The sequence below is a fragment of the Odontesthes bonariensis genome, chromosome 5 (assembly GCF_027942865.1).
Source record: "Odontesthes bonariensis isolate fOdoBon6 chromosome 5, fOdoBon6.hap1, whole genome shotgun sequence".
In the NCBI taxonomy this organism is placed as follows: Eukaryota; Metazoa; Chordata; class Actinopteri; order Atheriniformes; family Atherinopsidae; genus Odontesthes; species Odontesthes bonariensis.
The window spans coordinates 26090905-26109401 of NC_134510.1; the positions used below are offsets into that span (position 1 = coordinate 26090905).

Here is an 18497-nt window from a genome sequence, read left to right on the forward strand (position 1 = left end):
GAGAACAGAGTTTTAGACAACTCAACAACAAAATCTTAAACACATTTCCCAAAAACAAGACAAAGTTTAGATTTCACAAAGGATGACAACACAGAAAAGAACACTGCCTTGTAATTAAAAACAGCAGTGTTTCCAGTCATCCTGTTGGGTTTCCTGCTTTGCTTTTAAAATGATTTCTTTAATCAATCAATATGTTTATTTATTTCGTCAGATCTTGTTGCATATACACTGTGGAAACAACATTTCAAAAATACAATACCCCCAAAAGCATTGTTTGGGATCTCATGCTTAGAATAGGCAAAACATTTCACTGCACGAAGGCTGGTTATCTTTACTTTGTGTACAATGTTGGTAAGCAAATGTTAATCTGCTGCCATGCTGCAGTACAGCTGTGATCATACTGGGCATTATCATCAGAAAGGAGCTCAAAGCTCTGCTGTGTTTTAGCACAGCCCTCTCTGCCTGTTAAATGTAATCTGTTAGAGCTTTTAGCACCACAGGCAAAATGTATCCACCTGAATCTGTATTGGAACAGATGCAGGGAACTGTCAAACTAGAGCAGCAAGGCTGTACCACAGGGGGACGCATGCAGAAATTAATTAGGCTTTCTCTTGGTCATTACAGCTTCATCTGCAACACTTGATGTGTGTTGCATGCTCTAAAAGAATGGCTCAAGTGGTTTAATTACTGGTTTTGTCGTCGTGATTACTTCATTAGAGAGTGGAAGGCCTATCATGGAGAACAAGGACACGAACATGGCCAACATCAGCGATGGGAGTAAAAGAAGAGCTTCACTAGATCAATACCATAATATGAAATGGTGCTTTATAATGAATAACTTCAGCTTAAACATTTCAAGCAAAAGTATTTTGTTATAGGACAGAAACACATAATATACTCCCTATTTACCCTGGGAAATATAGACTATATTTTAAGATATGAAACGGATTCACAGCAGTGACTTTAGTGGCTGATTTTGCAGCCCCCTGTTTAATATCTTCCTTATTTTCGCAGAGTTCAGTTTACATTGTGTTGTGTCTGTCTCTTTCAGTGGGATGAGGTCAGTGTCCTGGACGACCGGGGGAAGCTCATACGAACCTTCGAGGTCTGTAATGTGAACCAAAACCCTCGTCTGCAGGACAACTGGTTGGCAACGCCTTTCCTGTACCGCCATTCAGCTCCACGAGTGTTCGTGACGTTGCGTTTCTCTGTTCGCGACTGCGCCAGCTTGCGTTCACCGTCCCCCACCTGTCGAGAGACGCTCACCCTGTACTACAAACAGGCCGACTCCCAGACAGAGCTGATGAGGACCTGGGTGGCTGAGGTGAGGTTGAACATGAATGGTTTACTTCATAAATCATAAAAAAGAAAAATTCCCTCAATCTCTTGGTCGATTTGTAATGACGCATTCCACATGTGCTACAACACTCACGGTGCAGAGGTTTGATTTCTGTTATCTATTTTCTGACAATCAGGAGTAATACTAGCACTTACCCCGTTTCTGATGGCGTTTCCTTGGAACATCATGTATCAGAATGCAATCACATTTGTCAGGTCGTAATAATTCTCTTGTTTGTTTTGTATGACAAGACAAAAACTAAAAATAGTATTTTGCAAAGTCCTGCACTACAGTCAGACAACATAAGTCCCCACTGCTCTTCCTGCAGTTATGAGAAACACATCTACCATGCTGAGTTGTTTCCCGGTAGGCAGTAGATGTGGAACAAGTTGATGTGGAGGCAGAAAAGACAGAAGGCAATGAGTAGAGGTTTTTCTTTTATTGAAATGTAACTGAAATTTGCTTGATAGAGAGCGGGGAATGACATGCAGCAAAGTCTGTACATGGGGTCAGGGTAAATCTGGTTAAACCCCCCCACCCTTCACGTAGACCATGATATTACAACCTGGCCGCCACTGAATCCTCATACGAAATGAGTAATACTGAACTTATGTCATTATATTTGATGTAATCAGTGAGCTGGAGAGGAGTAACCTTTAAAACTTATTTTGATGGTTGAACAAGCACATTTATGTTTTAATATTATTTCAAGGTTTTTTCTTATTCTTTTGCCATATGCCACAATTTTGGACCACAAAGAAAAATGAAAGGCAAAGGGAAGAATCTTGTTTATAGAACACCCCCTCACTGATCCTGACCGCTGCATAGTCCCAGCCCGGCGTGTCGCTCATAGGCTGCCTACCACCACAAGCTCGTGCTTGACCTTTGTGTATCAAAAAGGCAGGCGCTGCTCACATAGCTATAATGTCTTCATATATAAATGTTCGGAATCTCCGAGGAACGAATCGCAATGGTTTTACTACAGCAGAAATGACACAGAACAGGGCTTGTTTTTTTTTTTTGGTAGCATCACAAACACATGCTTCCTCAGAATTTTAATCATATATTATTTAACTAAGGTGATAAGATAGCTTTGGGAATTTCATAAACTGTGAAACATCACAGTGTTAAGACAGGGAGACAAGTAATTTCTTTAAATCAGGGTTGTTTTTTTTTATCTCTTAAGAGATTTCTGAGTCTGAAGATTATGGGCTTATGAGTGAAAGAGTACGCTTGAGCTCTGTGACCTGAATAAATGGAACCAAAAGGGCACATGTTAGAGATAGACACTGCTAGCGCCATGCTTGCCCAAGCGGAGTGTTCAATACTAGTAGCAATACTTACACCAGTAACTACCAGCTGTTGCTTACAGATAAATATCTAACTGAACTAACTAATAACGAAAAAAACAACGTTGGCATGCTAAACCTTTTTTGATAGAATAGCAAGGCAAGAAATTTGAAGTTAAAAGGTAATATTTATAAAAAATAACACAGTATTAACAATCCTAAAGTACAAAAAATTGTGCTGATAATTTTAGAATAATATTAATAACCTTGATTAGTGTAATCAGATATTTCCAAACAATAAAACATCCCCGACTGCACTTCTCCATTCATAAATAAATAATAAAAACTTGTTTACTTGTTGCTTACAAAACAAGTTAAATGCTTTTGGTTATAACTGGCAGTAACTATGTTTAAGTCTGAGATACAACGTTTGGATTTCCAAAGCAAAATAGTTCTCGTCTATTGGATTGGCAAGTCACTATGAAATTAGCTGGTGGGAATTAAAATGGTCTGGACTTTTTTTTTTAAAGTATTTTTTTGGGCTTTTTATGCCTTTAATGTTAGGACAGTTTCAGAGAGGCAGGAAGCAGGAGGCAGAGAGAGGGGAAAGACATGCAGCACATGGCTGCTCGGTGCGGGAGTCGAACCGGGGCCCGCTGCAGTGAGGACTGTAGCCTCTGTACATAGGGTGCCTGCTTAACCCACTACGCCACCGACCACCCCAATTGGTCTGGACTTTGAACAAGAAAAAGAAAGCTTCGGTGTTGGCCTCTGTCCATTGACTTCCTAGTTCATTTCAGGATCAATTAACATTTGATTACTGTTTTTTCAGACTCTGAATGATCTGGCACCAGCTTGTCTAGAGGATTTGTTGCGTATTTATGCTCCAGCTTGAACATTGAGGTCAATAAACCAGATATTCTTAGATATTCCAAGATCTAAATTAAAAAACAAAGGTGATTGTGCCTTTAAAGGGGATGCTTTGAGACTACTTTTAGTCCTTTAAAAAAATAAATATTATCCTAAAAAATAAAAAAAACGTTGATTTACTGCATTATTATTAATATTATCTATTATTGCTCTTAGTTTGTTTGTTCTCGTTGGACAGGGCTCTGATGCAACTTTTATTTAGTTGTAAAAGAGCTTTCTGAAATAAAATTGACATTGGCATTGTTAAATAGTTATACTTCCTGTTGCAATGCGAGAGGTAGACACTGATTAAGCAGTGTCTGGCCACAGCTTAAATACACAAGTGTAATTTCCTTGCTTTTTTAGTCAATTCATTTTTTGTCATGACTCGAGGCAAAGTAGCTTCAGACAGAATCAATAAAGTCATTATTAGGGATTCATTGCTGTTTGCATCAAAACGGCAAAACCTCTCACTGTCGCTTGGCAAGGAATAATTGTATAATCACCCTGATTGGCGAAGAAAAGCTGCTACCTCTTCAGACCAGGCTGATGAGACGCACAGGCTAAACGTGTCAGTGTGGTCCCCATAAATGTCACTTCAATCCCACTAATTGACTTCAATAAGATGTAAAATGAAAACTTCACACCCGCTTCAAACATCTCCCTGAACCTCACGTGCCATCTGAGAAAACTACCCCTGTCCCTGTATGTTTTATTTATCTGAGCATTTAGTTTAGTTGTTGCTGAGTGTTTTTCTGGGTCATTCTGAGCTACCGAGTCTGAATTGCCTGAGCTACATGAGCAGCCACAGTCGCGGTGGGAGGGTTGCAGTATTTGTATACACGAATGTGTTTCTCCTTAGGGAAGTTAAATGCTTTTTTTTTTAAATGCAATTAAACTCTGATGAGGAATCGGAGGAGAGTCACAAAGGCGCAGGAAGCAGTGAAAGCACTGAAAGTCTCGGCAAGGACTTGAACACAAAGCGCCATTAAGACCTCCACAGACCTAAGTCACCCTTTACACTGCTCATCAAGCTTCTTAATAGTATGAATATGCCAAGAAAAACACATCATAACTTCCATCTCATATTCACTCTTCTTTTCTTAAAGATTTTCTGAATGGTATATTTCCAATCCTATCTCCAAGGACAGTATCTCTTTCAATGTCCATCATGACGTCCATATTTACTTCTTTCTTTTCTGTCAACCACTTTCTTTCTGTGCTACTTTGTTCTCCTTTGACCACTAATTATTTTTCTTCCTCTGTGTTCTGTCCACTACGTTTTTTTTCTCCCAGCCAACCAGCAAGGAAAAGGACACGAGGGAGGGCTGGGTGAAGATCGACACGATTGCAGCTGATAAGAGTTTTTCCAAGGTGGAGCCCAGTTCACCTCACCAGTATCAACCCAACAGATACAGCCGTATCAATGTTAAAACACGCAGCTTTGCCCCACTCACACGCAAAGGGTAATCACCTCTGGGAAACCTTTTGCCTCCTATGTTTTTTCCAGCACCACTGCTCCCAGGGGTGTGAATGTTCTCGGCCTCACATCTGACCTTTGTTTCAGATTCGTCTTGGCCATCGTTGACAGCGGAGCTTGTGTTTCTCTCATGGGTGTGTCTGTCTTCTATCGGCGTTGTCCAGCCACCAGCCTCTACTTGGCATCCTACCCGGCGACTCCTTCAGGTGCAGAGCCAACTGCCCTTGTGCCTGTGACGGGGACATGTGTCCCTCACAGTAAAGCACAGGGAAGCAACCCGCCTCGCATGCACTGCAATGCTGAAGGAGAGTGGATGGTGCCTGTTGGAGGATGTGTGTGTGACGAAGGATATGAGCCCAACATCAACGGATCCGCCTGCTTGGGTGAGTCTGGGGAACTACGACAGTGCACCAGTGGGGTTGGTTTCAAAAATGAAAAGTCACAGATTTGTGTAAAGTAGATTTCCTAAAATAACCACAGCAAAAGCTGAGCAATTGTTTTAGTCATCTGAATAGGTCAGGCATAAACAAATAGTTTGATATTTAGAGAAACAGCTTTACTGAAGTCCCTTCTCCCTGCTAAAAAACACATCATAACAGTAAATGTTCAACTTTTGTTTTAACAATTTTCCTGTTTGTATACAGATTAATTAATAGAGATACAATGTGTAAATGATTGACCTTTAGAAGTGCTGGTATATATGTTTCTCAAGCCTGCGAAGTTGTTTCCACTAATTTCCAGTAAAATCAGTGCTTACATAAGTTGGCTGGTAATGGTTATTTCATGTAATCAGATATAACTCTAAGCAAAAAATATAAAAATCACCGTGGCATTTCATACTCTGCATGCTAGCAAGTGAAGAAGGACACGTCCCTCTAATGACATCACACATGCCTAATTATAATGAAGTGCCAAAACAACTGAATGTAACAGCTCAACATCCGGAGCTGATGTCCTTTTGAAAGCTTATTTTTAGGGGGCATCAAAAGTTTAGCAATATTGAGGTTATCTTTATCTGTGGTTTGCAGGGAAAGGAAATTGGCAACACTTTACTCAAGTGACTGAGTTGTTCAAAATTGGTCTGCTTATTGGCTTCCCATACTGCACTCATACACGGGCAGATCGAATTCTGGAGATTTGTGAATGCAACAATGCTCTCTTTTATGATGGTAAAATAAACGTAATTCATATTAACTAAATTACTGAGTGTGGCTTCGTCAGCAAAACATCACCTCTCCCCATCTTGATTCAACCTGCTCTTTTTGATCTCAAACTCCGTGCTCACTGCTTTTTTTTCTGCACGGTCTCCAGATGATATGCATGACATCATGTTTTTTTGTTTTTCTCCTGTTGATTTGACAAACTCTTCCCAGAGCGGCAAAAGACATCCCACGTCTGTTCTCTCGAGGTAGTATTTTTGTTTAGCAGTAAACTTAACAGTGTCTCAAAGGGGTGAGCTTGTTGATTTCCACTAGCAGTCAGTCAATGGTTTTGGCCAACCTACTACTACTACTGTCACTTTTCTCCTTGGGATTTCAATAGAAAAGAAGCCACTGGATCAATACTGAACGGAATAGCTGTCACTCTGGTAGACGACTGTCTTTGATGGGGAGACCACAAGGAGTCGAGGGCAGGCAGGCAGGCAGCTCAGGGTGGAATGAGATGAGATCTTATTATGTATACTGATAACTTAGAGTTAAAGTGCTGTAAATGAAAATGATAAAGGGACACAGTTGAGAGCCAGACAGATAGTACTGAGGTCAGCGACAGCAAAACTGGTCAAAGAGGGTGTAAGTAGGGGCAAAAATAAGATGAAAAATTCGAGAGGCGTCCAGACAAACAGGCAGGGATATACGTAGAAAGGAGGAGGGAGGGAGGAAGACACGGAGAGAACCATAGTGAGAGGGCTGTGACACATTTAGGTCATGGCGATGTAATGGCCACTCGTCTGTGAACAAGTGACAGAAACCGGAGGGGGAGAGGAGGGAAAAGAGGGAAAGATGGGGGCAGTGTGAAAGATAAGAGGATGCAAGTTAATGACTTAAAGAACTGAGCAGACGAAAAAAATTCAACGGCGTGAAGGCAAAAGAGTGAAAGGTTGTGTGAGTCTTCCTGTGTGAATGTTATTAAGGGTATGTTGCTGCGATGCTGATGTTCACCCTGCTCACATACATGTGAGGGCTCAGGATGTTAGGATTACAGTCAAAACCTGCATTCTCAAAGGAATTTGAGTGGGCTTAATTGCTCAAGTCTAACTAATGGCAGCACAGTTAATCCTCTGTCCTGCCAAGTCAGCTGTGAAATGTGTTCATGTTCTTTTGCTTTACATCTGCACTCGGCCTGCCACTTGCGTTTGTCTGGATTTGATTGATATATACTGACAAATCACCCCTCAAAACTGCTCGCCTGCCAGAGCAAAAACTTCCAGACTGTCAGTGAACGATCTAACAGGTTGCCGCCCACGCGGCTCCTGCTTTTTGGTTCCAACTTGCGTTTGATTATGTTTTGCTGATGACTTCACTGACTAATGATGTGGATTGGCATCATTACTTTGTTGTCCTCTCTGACTCCCTGAGAACAATGAAAAAAGAGGCAGATGGTTAACTGGCAACACAGTCATCGAAGATAATCAACACGACCCGATGCTTCTTCCCATTGGAAAGTAGAGCACCGGACTTTATTCATTGGAACAGTTTGTTGTTGTTTGAATTTTGCATGAAAGTCATTTCATTATGCTTTGAACTTTAGTTGGAGGCTGTAATTACACAAAGTATTCATAGTCTTTTAACAGGTTAGCACATTCAGCACAGCAGAAGAGCACTTCACAGTGAAGCTGACTGGCATTTACTTATTGTAAGATTTTAAGCACATTACTTAGGTAACAGTCACAGGTACCGTCTGGGGGAAATAGGCGTTTTTCTTTCATGTGACTCTTAATTAATAATTTAGATTAACCTAGTTGCTATTTGAGTAAACTATGTAGATTATTGCTGTTTGATACCCATATGAGACACTCAGCTCAGTGTTTGCACCCTCAAACAAGACTAAATTTTTTATGGACAGAAAGGGACTCCAAAGCCTACATCTCAATCTCATGCGCACATTAATATCAGTTAAATGCTTGCTTTACTACATCCAGCTCTAATACTATTTTATTCTTCATCATATAATAATTAACTTGTGTTTTTTCTAACATAGATGGTGATGTATTTTTCTGGAAGAATTTCGTCAAACTATCAGATGGACTGCTATAAATGTTTCTTGATAGTAGCCGCCAGCTGATGAATTTCCCTCCAGCTTTACCATCAGTTCAAAGAATTCACTCACACGAACATGTATTCTGGGTTGACTGGTGAATATTTACGTGCAGATTTTTATCCTGAGGATCCGGGAAAATTGCTGTGTGCCGCTTGCAGCAACTCTTCTGCCATTTCACAGTGTTGACGATAGCAGATAAAACATTATTTGCCCCCTTCAAGTCCAGCGTTTTGTGCTTTTGATTTGTTTTGCTCATCTCTTTTTCTGTGTTGTATCAGTGACTCCATTTATAAAGCTGCAAATCCTGATTGACAGCAGCACGACTTGAATCTCCTCTGTTAGAGCAGGGTCATTGTCTTATAGTAGTCTTTTTTTATTTGTTGTCACTACTGGACTGGAATAGATCAGTTTGTTTATGGTACTTTGGACTTAAAGACGGCATTTGAGGTTAATTTTGTTATTTTTTTTACCTTTTTTCATTTCCCAGCACTGTATATTGTCATTTTCAGAAAGGGCTGCTGTATGTGAACAAGCAGCTTTGATGAAGCTACTGAAAGCTTTATGATAATCAGAAGATGCTGAATATTGAGTTGTAAATCTCAACCTCAATCTCAATCTTTTTCATCAATCTGCTCAGTTTTAAGATATTGAAATTTATTTTTTCAAATATTTTTTTTAAATGTATTATTTATTATTTAAATCTATTATTTTATTATATAATTTTTTTATTTATACAAGAAATCTTATTGAGACACTGAGTCCAATTTGTATGAGATACCTTTTTTAAGCAAACGTACAATTTAACAATTTAAATTAAATTTAAATAAATTTAATTAAAAAATATTCTATTTATCCCAAAAGGAAATGAGATTGTTCCAATCATGTTGGTTATGGTTGAAATTGATTATGAATAAACATAATTGTAAGTATATTACATTAAACTTTTTAATAGAAAGTATCAGGTGCTACAAGAAAGTAAAAACAGGAACAGGCTTTCAAGGATGCCTTTTATATTTTCCTTCAAACTAGACAGCTTCAGATCATGTCCAGGTATGGTCCAAGTAAAAGTGACAGAATAAGAGAAGACCTTTTAGTCAAGCTCCGTATACACTCGGGGAACAGTGAAGGCACAAAGGACTGCGAGCAAAGGTTATGATGACAGTTCTTTCTGCGTGACATGTAAGAAGATAAATGTGTTGGCAGCAGACCAAGCATAGATTTGTAAATGAAATTGCACCAGCAACAAAAGTCTACATAGGATTCAAAGGATAATGGCCAGATAACCAGAGAGTATCAAGGACAATGTTGAATTAGGGGTTTACAGCCTGTTATCAACCTTAGTGCTCTATGATAAACAGCATCCAATATCGACAATATCGAGCTGACAGAAGCATTCATGTAGCCAATGTCACCATAATCAATCAGAGGTTAAACAAAAAAGGCTAGAGGCAACAGGCCTTCTCCTGGCATTGAACAAAAAACCCAGTTAAGTTTAGGTTTCTAACAAAGGTTTCTGTGTGGGAGTTTTAAGATAACTTTATTGTATTTTCTTGCTTAGTTTCTTATACAGTAGAGTAAGATGTCCTTTACTGTTTGGATAAATGTTTAATAGGATAAATGTTCACGTTGATCTATCACACGCACGACTCAATTATTCTAATATCACACTCAGCAAAACAGCATTTGGGCTCATGATGAACTGAGAATCCAAGTAAAACATCAGACACCTACAAAAGCACAGCCGGCATTTTGGCAAGCAAACATTAGAAGATCATTCTTTAATTATTCATAAAACTGTTTTATCACAAAGCTCATTTATAAGAACATCCGGCTTCTGCCTGATAAGTGTGACATTCAGAATTTAATTCTGGATGATGACCCATCTTCAGTGTTTTGTAAACGATAAGGACAGAAATAGAAGATTGTTGCAGCAGCTGCTTTTTTTTCCTGACAAACAGCATAAGGAAAGTTTTCTCTTTTGATTTAGCATCTAACTAAATAAGAGAACAGGCTGAGACATGACTGAGCATAAGACATGATTACACCTTTTCAGCCAAACATGAAGCAGTCCTTTAATTTTAGGCTTCCTGAGCTGATCCAAGCTTTCCGTGCATCGTTCTCAGACAGCCTCCTTATGTTTGATTCCCTTTAAGCCACTGTCGAGGATTTGGGGCAAAGATTAGTCCCAAATGCTCAAATGGGTCTCAAGTTTATTTGGTGCCATGTTCTTTTTTTTTGTTTTTGTCTGGTGGCCTGCGACTGTTCCCCTACGCCAGTGAAATATTCCACAAGTCAGATTGTTCTGATTTGTCAAGCGGAGCATTCAGTCGTCATAAAAATCCCAACTACGTATCCTAGGGCAAAATTAGGGAACAGGGTTGTTTGGTCAGAAGAAGAGGTTAAAGTGCAACATTCTGAGCATGATGGGTGACTCTGTTCTGGTATCAAACAGACACTTTTCACCGCATGTCATCGATGTTTCACTCAAAGCAGCGCAGTATATATGATAGATTTCTGCTGAGAGTAAACATGTGCAGCATGTGTTAGCACTTTTAATATTCAGTTGCTTTTCTGGTACATTAATAAAGGTCAAACTTTAGGGCAAAACCCAGCTGAGTTATAAATAATCAGTGATGTAAATGATCAATGTTGGCAGGACCCCACTGCTGGATGTTGCCAGGCAGAGATAATAGATCAACTTGAACATGCACAGCCACACCAAATCAATCGTATTTGGAGGATTTTATTGAGCGTGTTGGAGCATCCCCATAAGCCCTTTGATGATTGCTCATTTTTTCACGAGTCTTAATTCTCCCATTTGATTACCAAATGATGCTTCATAGAAATCACACCAAACCAAAAGTGTGATTTTCAGGAGAAACACAACATGACCGTGCAGGGTCATGTTGACACAATTATGATCTTGTGTCTAGTGTAATTTTGATCCTTGTTCTTAACCTTGTCAGATTAATTTTATGGGGCGGGGGTTGGGCAGTATTTGTGTATCTCTGCTCCAGATTCAGTGGTGGTAAAAAAAAGACATATCTACCCAGCCACTTTATCAACTTTGTGGTTAACAAAGTATCTTTTTGTGTATTTCAATTTTCTCCAACTTGAGCATCAGAGTATTGAGTTCACAGTGTTTGGATGTCTATTTGCAAATTTAACGGAGCCAGTATTTAATTGTAGACCACAGATGATAAATCAAACAGTCTGCAGCAGCACTATCACTGAAAAACTGACAGCATTTCGCAGTTTCTACTGCATTTATCACATGTCTGTGTTGAAGCTTCTCTTCATTTCACAAGATTTGAAAATACTCATGGCTCTGCAAATAAATGATAAAGTAGATCATTTGATAAAGGGTTAGCGTTAATTTCTAGCCATTTTTTTCATGATTCAAGATTTAGCTTATTGTGTTTGTTCATTTTCGTTGGTAACTGTCATCTTGTGCTAGTTTATATATTATATATATGTAAATATAAAATATATAATTTAATATATATATAATATATATAATATATATATATTCACTCGGATGTCGCTGTTGCATTTCATGAGGGCTGGATCTTAACTTGTTTACTCTGTTGCGCTTGACAATGGCACTGATTCTACGAGGAAAGTTTATGCCAATTTATTACTGAATTATATAAACTATTGGTGATGAGTATAATGTAAAGTATAGCAGGCATTCCACACCTGATACCACCATGAAGGCCAGCACTTGCCTGTAGACCTCACCTTGAGAATATTTTATTTAACTAATTTATGTGGACTCATCCCAGCACTGTGATTAATATTAACCAGTATTTGGACTGAATATTCAGCACATCCTGCTGGGTTAACTGAGCAACCCATTTCGCTGTGTTAGGTTAACTCAGCATGTGGTGGGTCCAACAGTTACCCTGTCTTGTACCCTGTAGCTATTTTTTAGGGTGCAAACTAAAATATAAATGTTCAGGACTCACAAGGCTCTTGCCACGTGTTGTCTTAAGGACTGAAAACAAATCTCCTGAAAGAAGTCCCATGATTTAATCCACCAGCATCCTTCCTAAATCCTTGGGCCTTTTTTTTAGGAGAACACTACTGTTTGTTCCCAGAGTTTGAGACTTTACAACATGTAGTTTTATTTATTCAGTTTATTACATTTTTATTTGCAGCACCTTGCATAATTATTCCACGACCCTTGGCATGTTTTATTTATTTAAATTTTTTTGCATTACAATCTGTAATTTGAATGTATTTTTGGGGGGATTTTATGTGGAATATAAACCTAAAAACTTTTGAAAAATTGAAATGCGATGCATGCATTGCTAAAAAAAGTCGGCACTATGTAGATCTAACTTTTGCAGCAATTAAAAATGTAAGTCTCTTAGGGTACGTCTCTATGAGCTTGGCACATCTAACCACTGGGATTTTTGCCCATTCTTCAAAGCAGAACTGCTCCAGCTCCTTATATTTGGATGGGTTTAGCTCATATACAGCAATCTTTAAGATTCTCTGTTGGATTGAGGTCTGGTCTTTTACTAAACCAATCCAACTCATTTCAACATTTCCCCTTTAATCACTTGAGTGTTGCTTTAGCGGTATGTGTAGAGTCATTGTCCTGCTGGAAGATAAACCTCTGTCCCCGTCTCAAATCTTTAAAAGACTAAAACAGGCTTTCCTCATGAATGTCCCTATAGTTAGCATCATCCGTCATTCCCTGACCGGTTTCCCAGTCCCTGCTGATAAAAAAAACAAACAACTCAGGAGTTCTTTGGGTGATGAGAGCCGTTGGGTCCAGACCTTCCTTGATGACCAAAAGGTTTAATTTTAGTCTCGTCTGACCAGTGACCTTCTTCCATATGTTTGACGAGTCTCCCACATGCCTTTTGGTTCAATCTGAACATGCTTTCTTATTTTTTTCTGTTGGCAAATAACTTTTATTTCTGGCCACTCTTCCATAAAACCCAGCTTTGTGGACTGTACATCTTATAGTGGTCCTGTGTACTGATGTCTCTGCTGTGGAGTTTTCCAGCTCCTTTAGGGTTACCTTTGGTTTTTGTTTTTGTTGCCTTTCTGATTAATAACCACCTTGGTCTATATATTTTGGTGGCCAGCCCTCTTTTAACAGGTTTGTTGTGGTGCCATATTTTTTCAATTTTGTGACAATAGATTTAATGGTGTTCTTTGGTATTTTCAAAGTTTTTAATACTTTTTTACAACCTAATCCTGATTCGTATTCCACCACTCCTTGGTCCTCATGGTGTCGCTTGCTTGGTGGGGCCTGTTGATTAGTGGTTTTGCAGATTTTGGGAACTTTCAAAACAGGTGTATTTATACTGAGTGTGAGACTTAATTGTTTAATGACTTTTTGTCTTCTGAAGGGATTTTTTAATAGTTTTTTTTCTTATCTTTTATTAATTCCCCCCCAAAAATCTATTTAAGTACTTAATGCAAAAAAAGAAATTAAGAAAAACGCTAAGGGAGGTGAATAATTTGCAAGCTATTGCACATCACAGTAACAATGGCAAAGGACACCATTGGTTTATCTCTTCCCATTTTCACATATGAACACTGGAGACTATCAGGGCGGGACACTTTGTTCTGTGCTTTTTCCACAGTTGCTGTTCACACTCTTTACAGTGTAAAGACGCTTGAGACGTGCTTTGACAAACAAAAATCTTAGGGAGGATATGTAGGGGAGGGTGTTTAAACATATCCACAATCACAACAATTATGTGAAAACATACAGGTCAGCCGAAAAGAGTATGAAGCAGCAAATCTTACCAAAACACTCAGTCACAGTAAATGCTTCATCGGATTAACAGACACATTCAGACTTACAAAAAAAAATCAAGAAGTCTGGAGCGAATGCTGAAGACAGTTGTGTCCTCACATGCCACCCCTTTGGGATATTTCTTGAAAATTTCAAGACTAAAGTGTACATGTGAAAACTGCTTCAGAGACACTACCTGCTCTGAGAGATGACTATTTGATGCCTCGGAAAGAGAGAAGATTAATCTGCTCACCTTACACAGATCACTGCATAGCTGCTCCTTATTAGTATCATCTTCCTGCCCAGCATCTAATCTCTGTAAACAGATATATTCAATGCAGAGTATGAAAGTAATTGACAAGATATTTAAGTTTGTTTTTAGCCGGAGGAGGATTGATTACTCTTGTTGTAGCAGGAGGAAAAGAGACAGCCACACTGGCTAAAATCCAAGTTTTGAAAACAAACTTCTCTTGTCTGATGGCTACTGTGCTTTTCAGTAGCTTTTTTTAAATTCATCTGCATTCAAACAATGACCGTGTTGGAGATCAGGAAGTGTCAGGCCAATTATCCATAATCAGAGATGTCTGCTGGCTACACCTGAAGCCCTGAAACACTGGCTGTTGGCCCCAGAGGCTTAATCAGCAGATGATAGCCGATGAGCTCTCAGATTGCTCGACACCAATCAGCCAACAGACCAAGTTAGGGAGTGGCAGATAAACACGGGGGCATTTAGCAGCTAACAAGCCCAACATTTCTCTCAGGAATTGGTAGAAACCAAAAATAGAGCTACAGAGCCTGATTACTGAAAGCAGGACTGCAATAAATGATTACCATTTATCTATAAGGGCTACATGTACATGTGGGGATATGTTAGGAGCGCAAAAAAAAAAAATTTCTTCCAAAAAAATACCTGGCTTGACCTTGTTGAATAGGAACATGTGTCTGCTTAATACCCCTCATGACTTTTTGATCCCCTTTCACGGAGAAATACTAAGGGCCTCACAATGAGGCAGAATTTATTCAATTAAAGATGGTTCATAGTGTGCTCATCAGTGCAGGACAAAAGCAGAATAAAAAAGGAAAGAGGCATTGACTGCACATTGAAAAGTACAAATTCTCAAAGGTGTAATGAGCAATATTATCCCTGCAAAAGAGCAGCGCTTCTACTTTTAGGGTAATTTATGAGGCGATCTCCATTTCCGAGGTACAGAGCTTTTCTTTCACATGAATGTTTGCCTGACAGAAACTGTGAGGGCCAATATTCAGTGTGTGGGTAATGATACGTCTTTCATTCTTTAAGGGACATGTAGGATTTATCTAACATGTTAATTGGACTAATTAGACAAAATATAGTTCGTACAAGGGAGCAAAAATGATTTCCTTAGTCACTGTGTAAATGATCTAAATTAGATCATGTAAACAAGCAGTTCATTTGGATGAAAAATCCTCCAAAGGATTACTTGCTTTTGCATATGGCAGTGCGATGTTGGAGCTTACATAGAAATGGACGATATTATTCGATGTCCGTCTGTGTTCTGGCTGTACTGAAAGACAGACAGAATGAAAATGAGAGCTTGCGAGTTAAAGTTCAAGCTCTTTATAGCTGGAGACGTGTGTGCTCATCTCTCCTGCTGCGTGGATGCATGTGGGACTGAACCTATGTGTTTGTGTTTTTGGTGTATCTGAGAGAGAAAGAGATAGAGAGATTATGCTGGAAGCCAAATGAGCGCATGAAAGAGGGAGAGGAAGAGAGAAAGAAAGAAACTGGGTCAGTGATCTGCATTGCGATGTATTAAGTTGACATCACGTTACTCACCTCTTTGCTTTGCTATCTTTTTTTCTGCTCCTGTTAAAAATCATTTCAGCTTTTATTCATCCTTCCTTTTCCATATGGCAAACTAATCATTTTATCTTGCCTATCAATAAATGACACCTTCCATTCTTCCTGAAGTCCCTTCCCCTTCCTTCTATATCTGATTTCATTGCCCTTAAATCATCAGTTTATTGCATAATGACAAAGTTCTTGTAGGCATCAAATGCTAGTAATCATTGAAGTGCATGCAGTGGCAGATTGATTAACTTTCAAACAGTCAGCTCATAATAAAGAAATAGAACTTGTGTTTGATCTAGCGTCAGTTTGTGGATTTTTATCTGAACCTTCGCTGTGACTCCTGTATTCTCTGGAGTAAAGGCTTGTGTCTTTGTGGTCAGAATGGCGATTAAATGTTTGCTTCGTAGTTTGTGAAATTGGGAGGGAAGGAGGAGGGATACCGCCGGGGGGAGGGTGGGGGTTGCAGATCAAGCGAGAGGGCAGAGGCCTTGCACTCTCATTGGCTGCTGTAATCAGGTGGCTTTTAGGATGAGGATGATGAGGGTTGAGTTGCTGGAGCTCGTATCGTCAGCGATGAGAGGCTTTGTAACAAAGTCATGTTTCATGTCAGAGCCATACCAGAACACATCTGGTAATGTACAGCTGTGACATAAATGATGAAAGAAGTTATAATCCCATCTCCTTTTCTCTGTTGTTGTCCTCCTGATGTTTTCCTCTTTAATTTTCCTCATTCTCTACCATCATCTTGTGCTTATGTACATTATCCCAGCGTTCATCCTGCATCTGCCTTTGTCCATCCATCTCCATGTCCCCATCTGTGATCTCTCAACACGTGTTTGCGTCTCTCCGTCTCTTTTTTCCCTCCTCACACCTGTTTGATAGCTGAGTGAGCTCTCAGAGACAAGTGAGAACACAGAAAGCCTTTTATCTGTTTATTCCTCCCCTCTGTCATATCTTACCTTTTTATTTTCTCCTCCCACGCTGCCCCATGACCGTCTACTGCACACACATGCAACCACACACTCATTCAGCATGTCAAGCTTATGATGCACCACATCTTCTAGACAAGGTTATATAAATAAGGTCAGAGGTTCACTCCCACTGACCACAAGGACCAGACACACACATACTCTTTCATTTTCCAACTCCAAGAGCACTTTAAAGCTGTTTAAAAACACATGAGTGGGTCCTTATTTTAAGCTGCTGCTTCTGGTGGTATCAGCTGTGCCATTTACACAATCTAAAATACCAGAGATTGTGTATGAAAGTATGAAGTGCAAAAACCCTACATGTAGCTTACAGACAAAGTGACCCCTTTTTGAACGATGCAACCTTTAGTGGACACGGCCTTAGGCGCTAACACACACCCACGTGCAGAGTGTGAAAATGGCAGCAGACCAGCCTGCAGGCTGTATTCCCGCTCAGGACGAGCACTCGAGGTTGATGTGTCAGTCACCTCACCCTCAGCTTTCCTGCAGCTGACAGTAGCAATTGGTACTTTTCATAGGTTTTTCACTCTAAAATCACATAATTTCAGGATAACAGCCTACAGACTCATTAATCCTTTATGACAGATATGAATGCAGCTACAAAAGGTACATACATATTTGTAATGCAAATGCATTCTTTGAAATGATAATTTATGCTGTGAGCACTTCAACAGATTATGTATGAAAATATTGTCAAAAGAGAAGTTACGGTATTGCGTTAATAAGCTTAATGTGTGACTGATCCATTAAAATGATCTTATATGTATATAGAGTCTTATTAACCATTATAGTTTGTATGTTGATCATATTGAATACAGGGACCCTGAAATATTATTATCAATTCTTGCTAATCATAGGATTAAGAAATTTTCTGACTTCGTAAACTAAATAGTTTAGTTCAATAGCATAGTTTCATAAATTTTTTCATCTGACTACATTATGTCTTCATTTTCATGAGGATAACTTTAAGTTTAGATCTATAAAAATAATTTTGCCTGTAAAGTTGTTTGAAATTTTACAATATAAAACTTTAATAAATCTTTGCATTAGAACCATTTTCAGCAAACCACTATTTTTACAAAAGATACAAATTAGGAAGGAACAAAACTGGAAAGTTGGGATCCACTGAAGTTTAGATTGCCAAAGAAAAATCTAAACTTCAGTGGATCCCAACTTTATTTATTCAATGGGATATCCAAATTCCACTCTTGTTAAACATTTGGCTCGTATGTGACACTGAAATGCAGTCGAAAGCTCACAGAGGAGTGGTCATGAATGAACTTCGATGCCTGAGAGGCCACAACTCAGTTGAGACTGAAAAATGTTAAAGAAGTGGTTTGACATTTTCGGAAATATGTTTATTCTCTTGCTGGTTGAAATAATTGTTATCGCTGTCTCTGCCACTCTTTGTAAGGAACATAAAAAACAACCATGAGCAGATAGTTTGGTCAGCCTGGCACAAAGAATGAGGAACAGCAAGCCTGAAACTGTTCAAAGTGGACTAAATCTGCTTGTCAGCTCCTCTCGAACTCACAAATTAACTCATTTGATCCTTTCTTTAATGTGTACACAGGGGGTTGCAGCTGTTTCCTCGTTTCCAGTCTGCTGAGTTGAGCTGGTTGAGCTAGAATGCTCATACTT

General features: G+C 39.2%; 1 protein-coding gene across 3 annotated transcripts in view; it reads left to right on the plus strand.

Moving 5' to 3' along the window:
- ephb6 (eph receptor B6) overlaps window positions 1-18497 on the plus strand; it is a 47851-nt gene that overhangs the window by 17960 nt on the left and 11394 nt on the right. For all 3 annotated transcript variants that reach the window (XR_012769817.1, XM_075465738.1, XM_075465739.1), the window contains exons 3-5: window positions 1052-1324; window positions 4834-5003; window positions 5105-5400. Coding sequence is in view for 2 of the 3 variants with exons in the window: in XM_075465738.1 (XP_075321853.1) it covers window positions 1052-1324; window positions 4834-5003; window positions 5105-5400 (739 nt within the window). In the remaining variant the exon portion in view is untranslated. The remainder of the gene's footprint in view (window positions 1-1051; window positions 1325-4833; window positions 5004-5104; window positions 5401-18497) is intronic.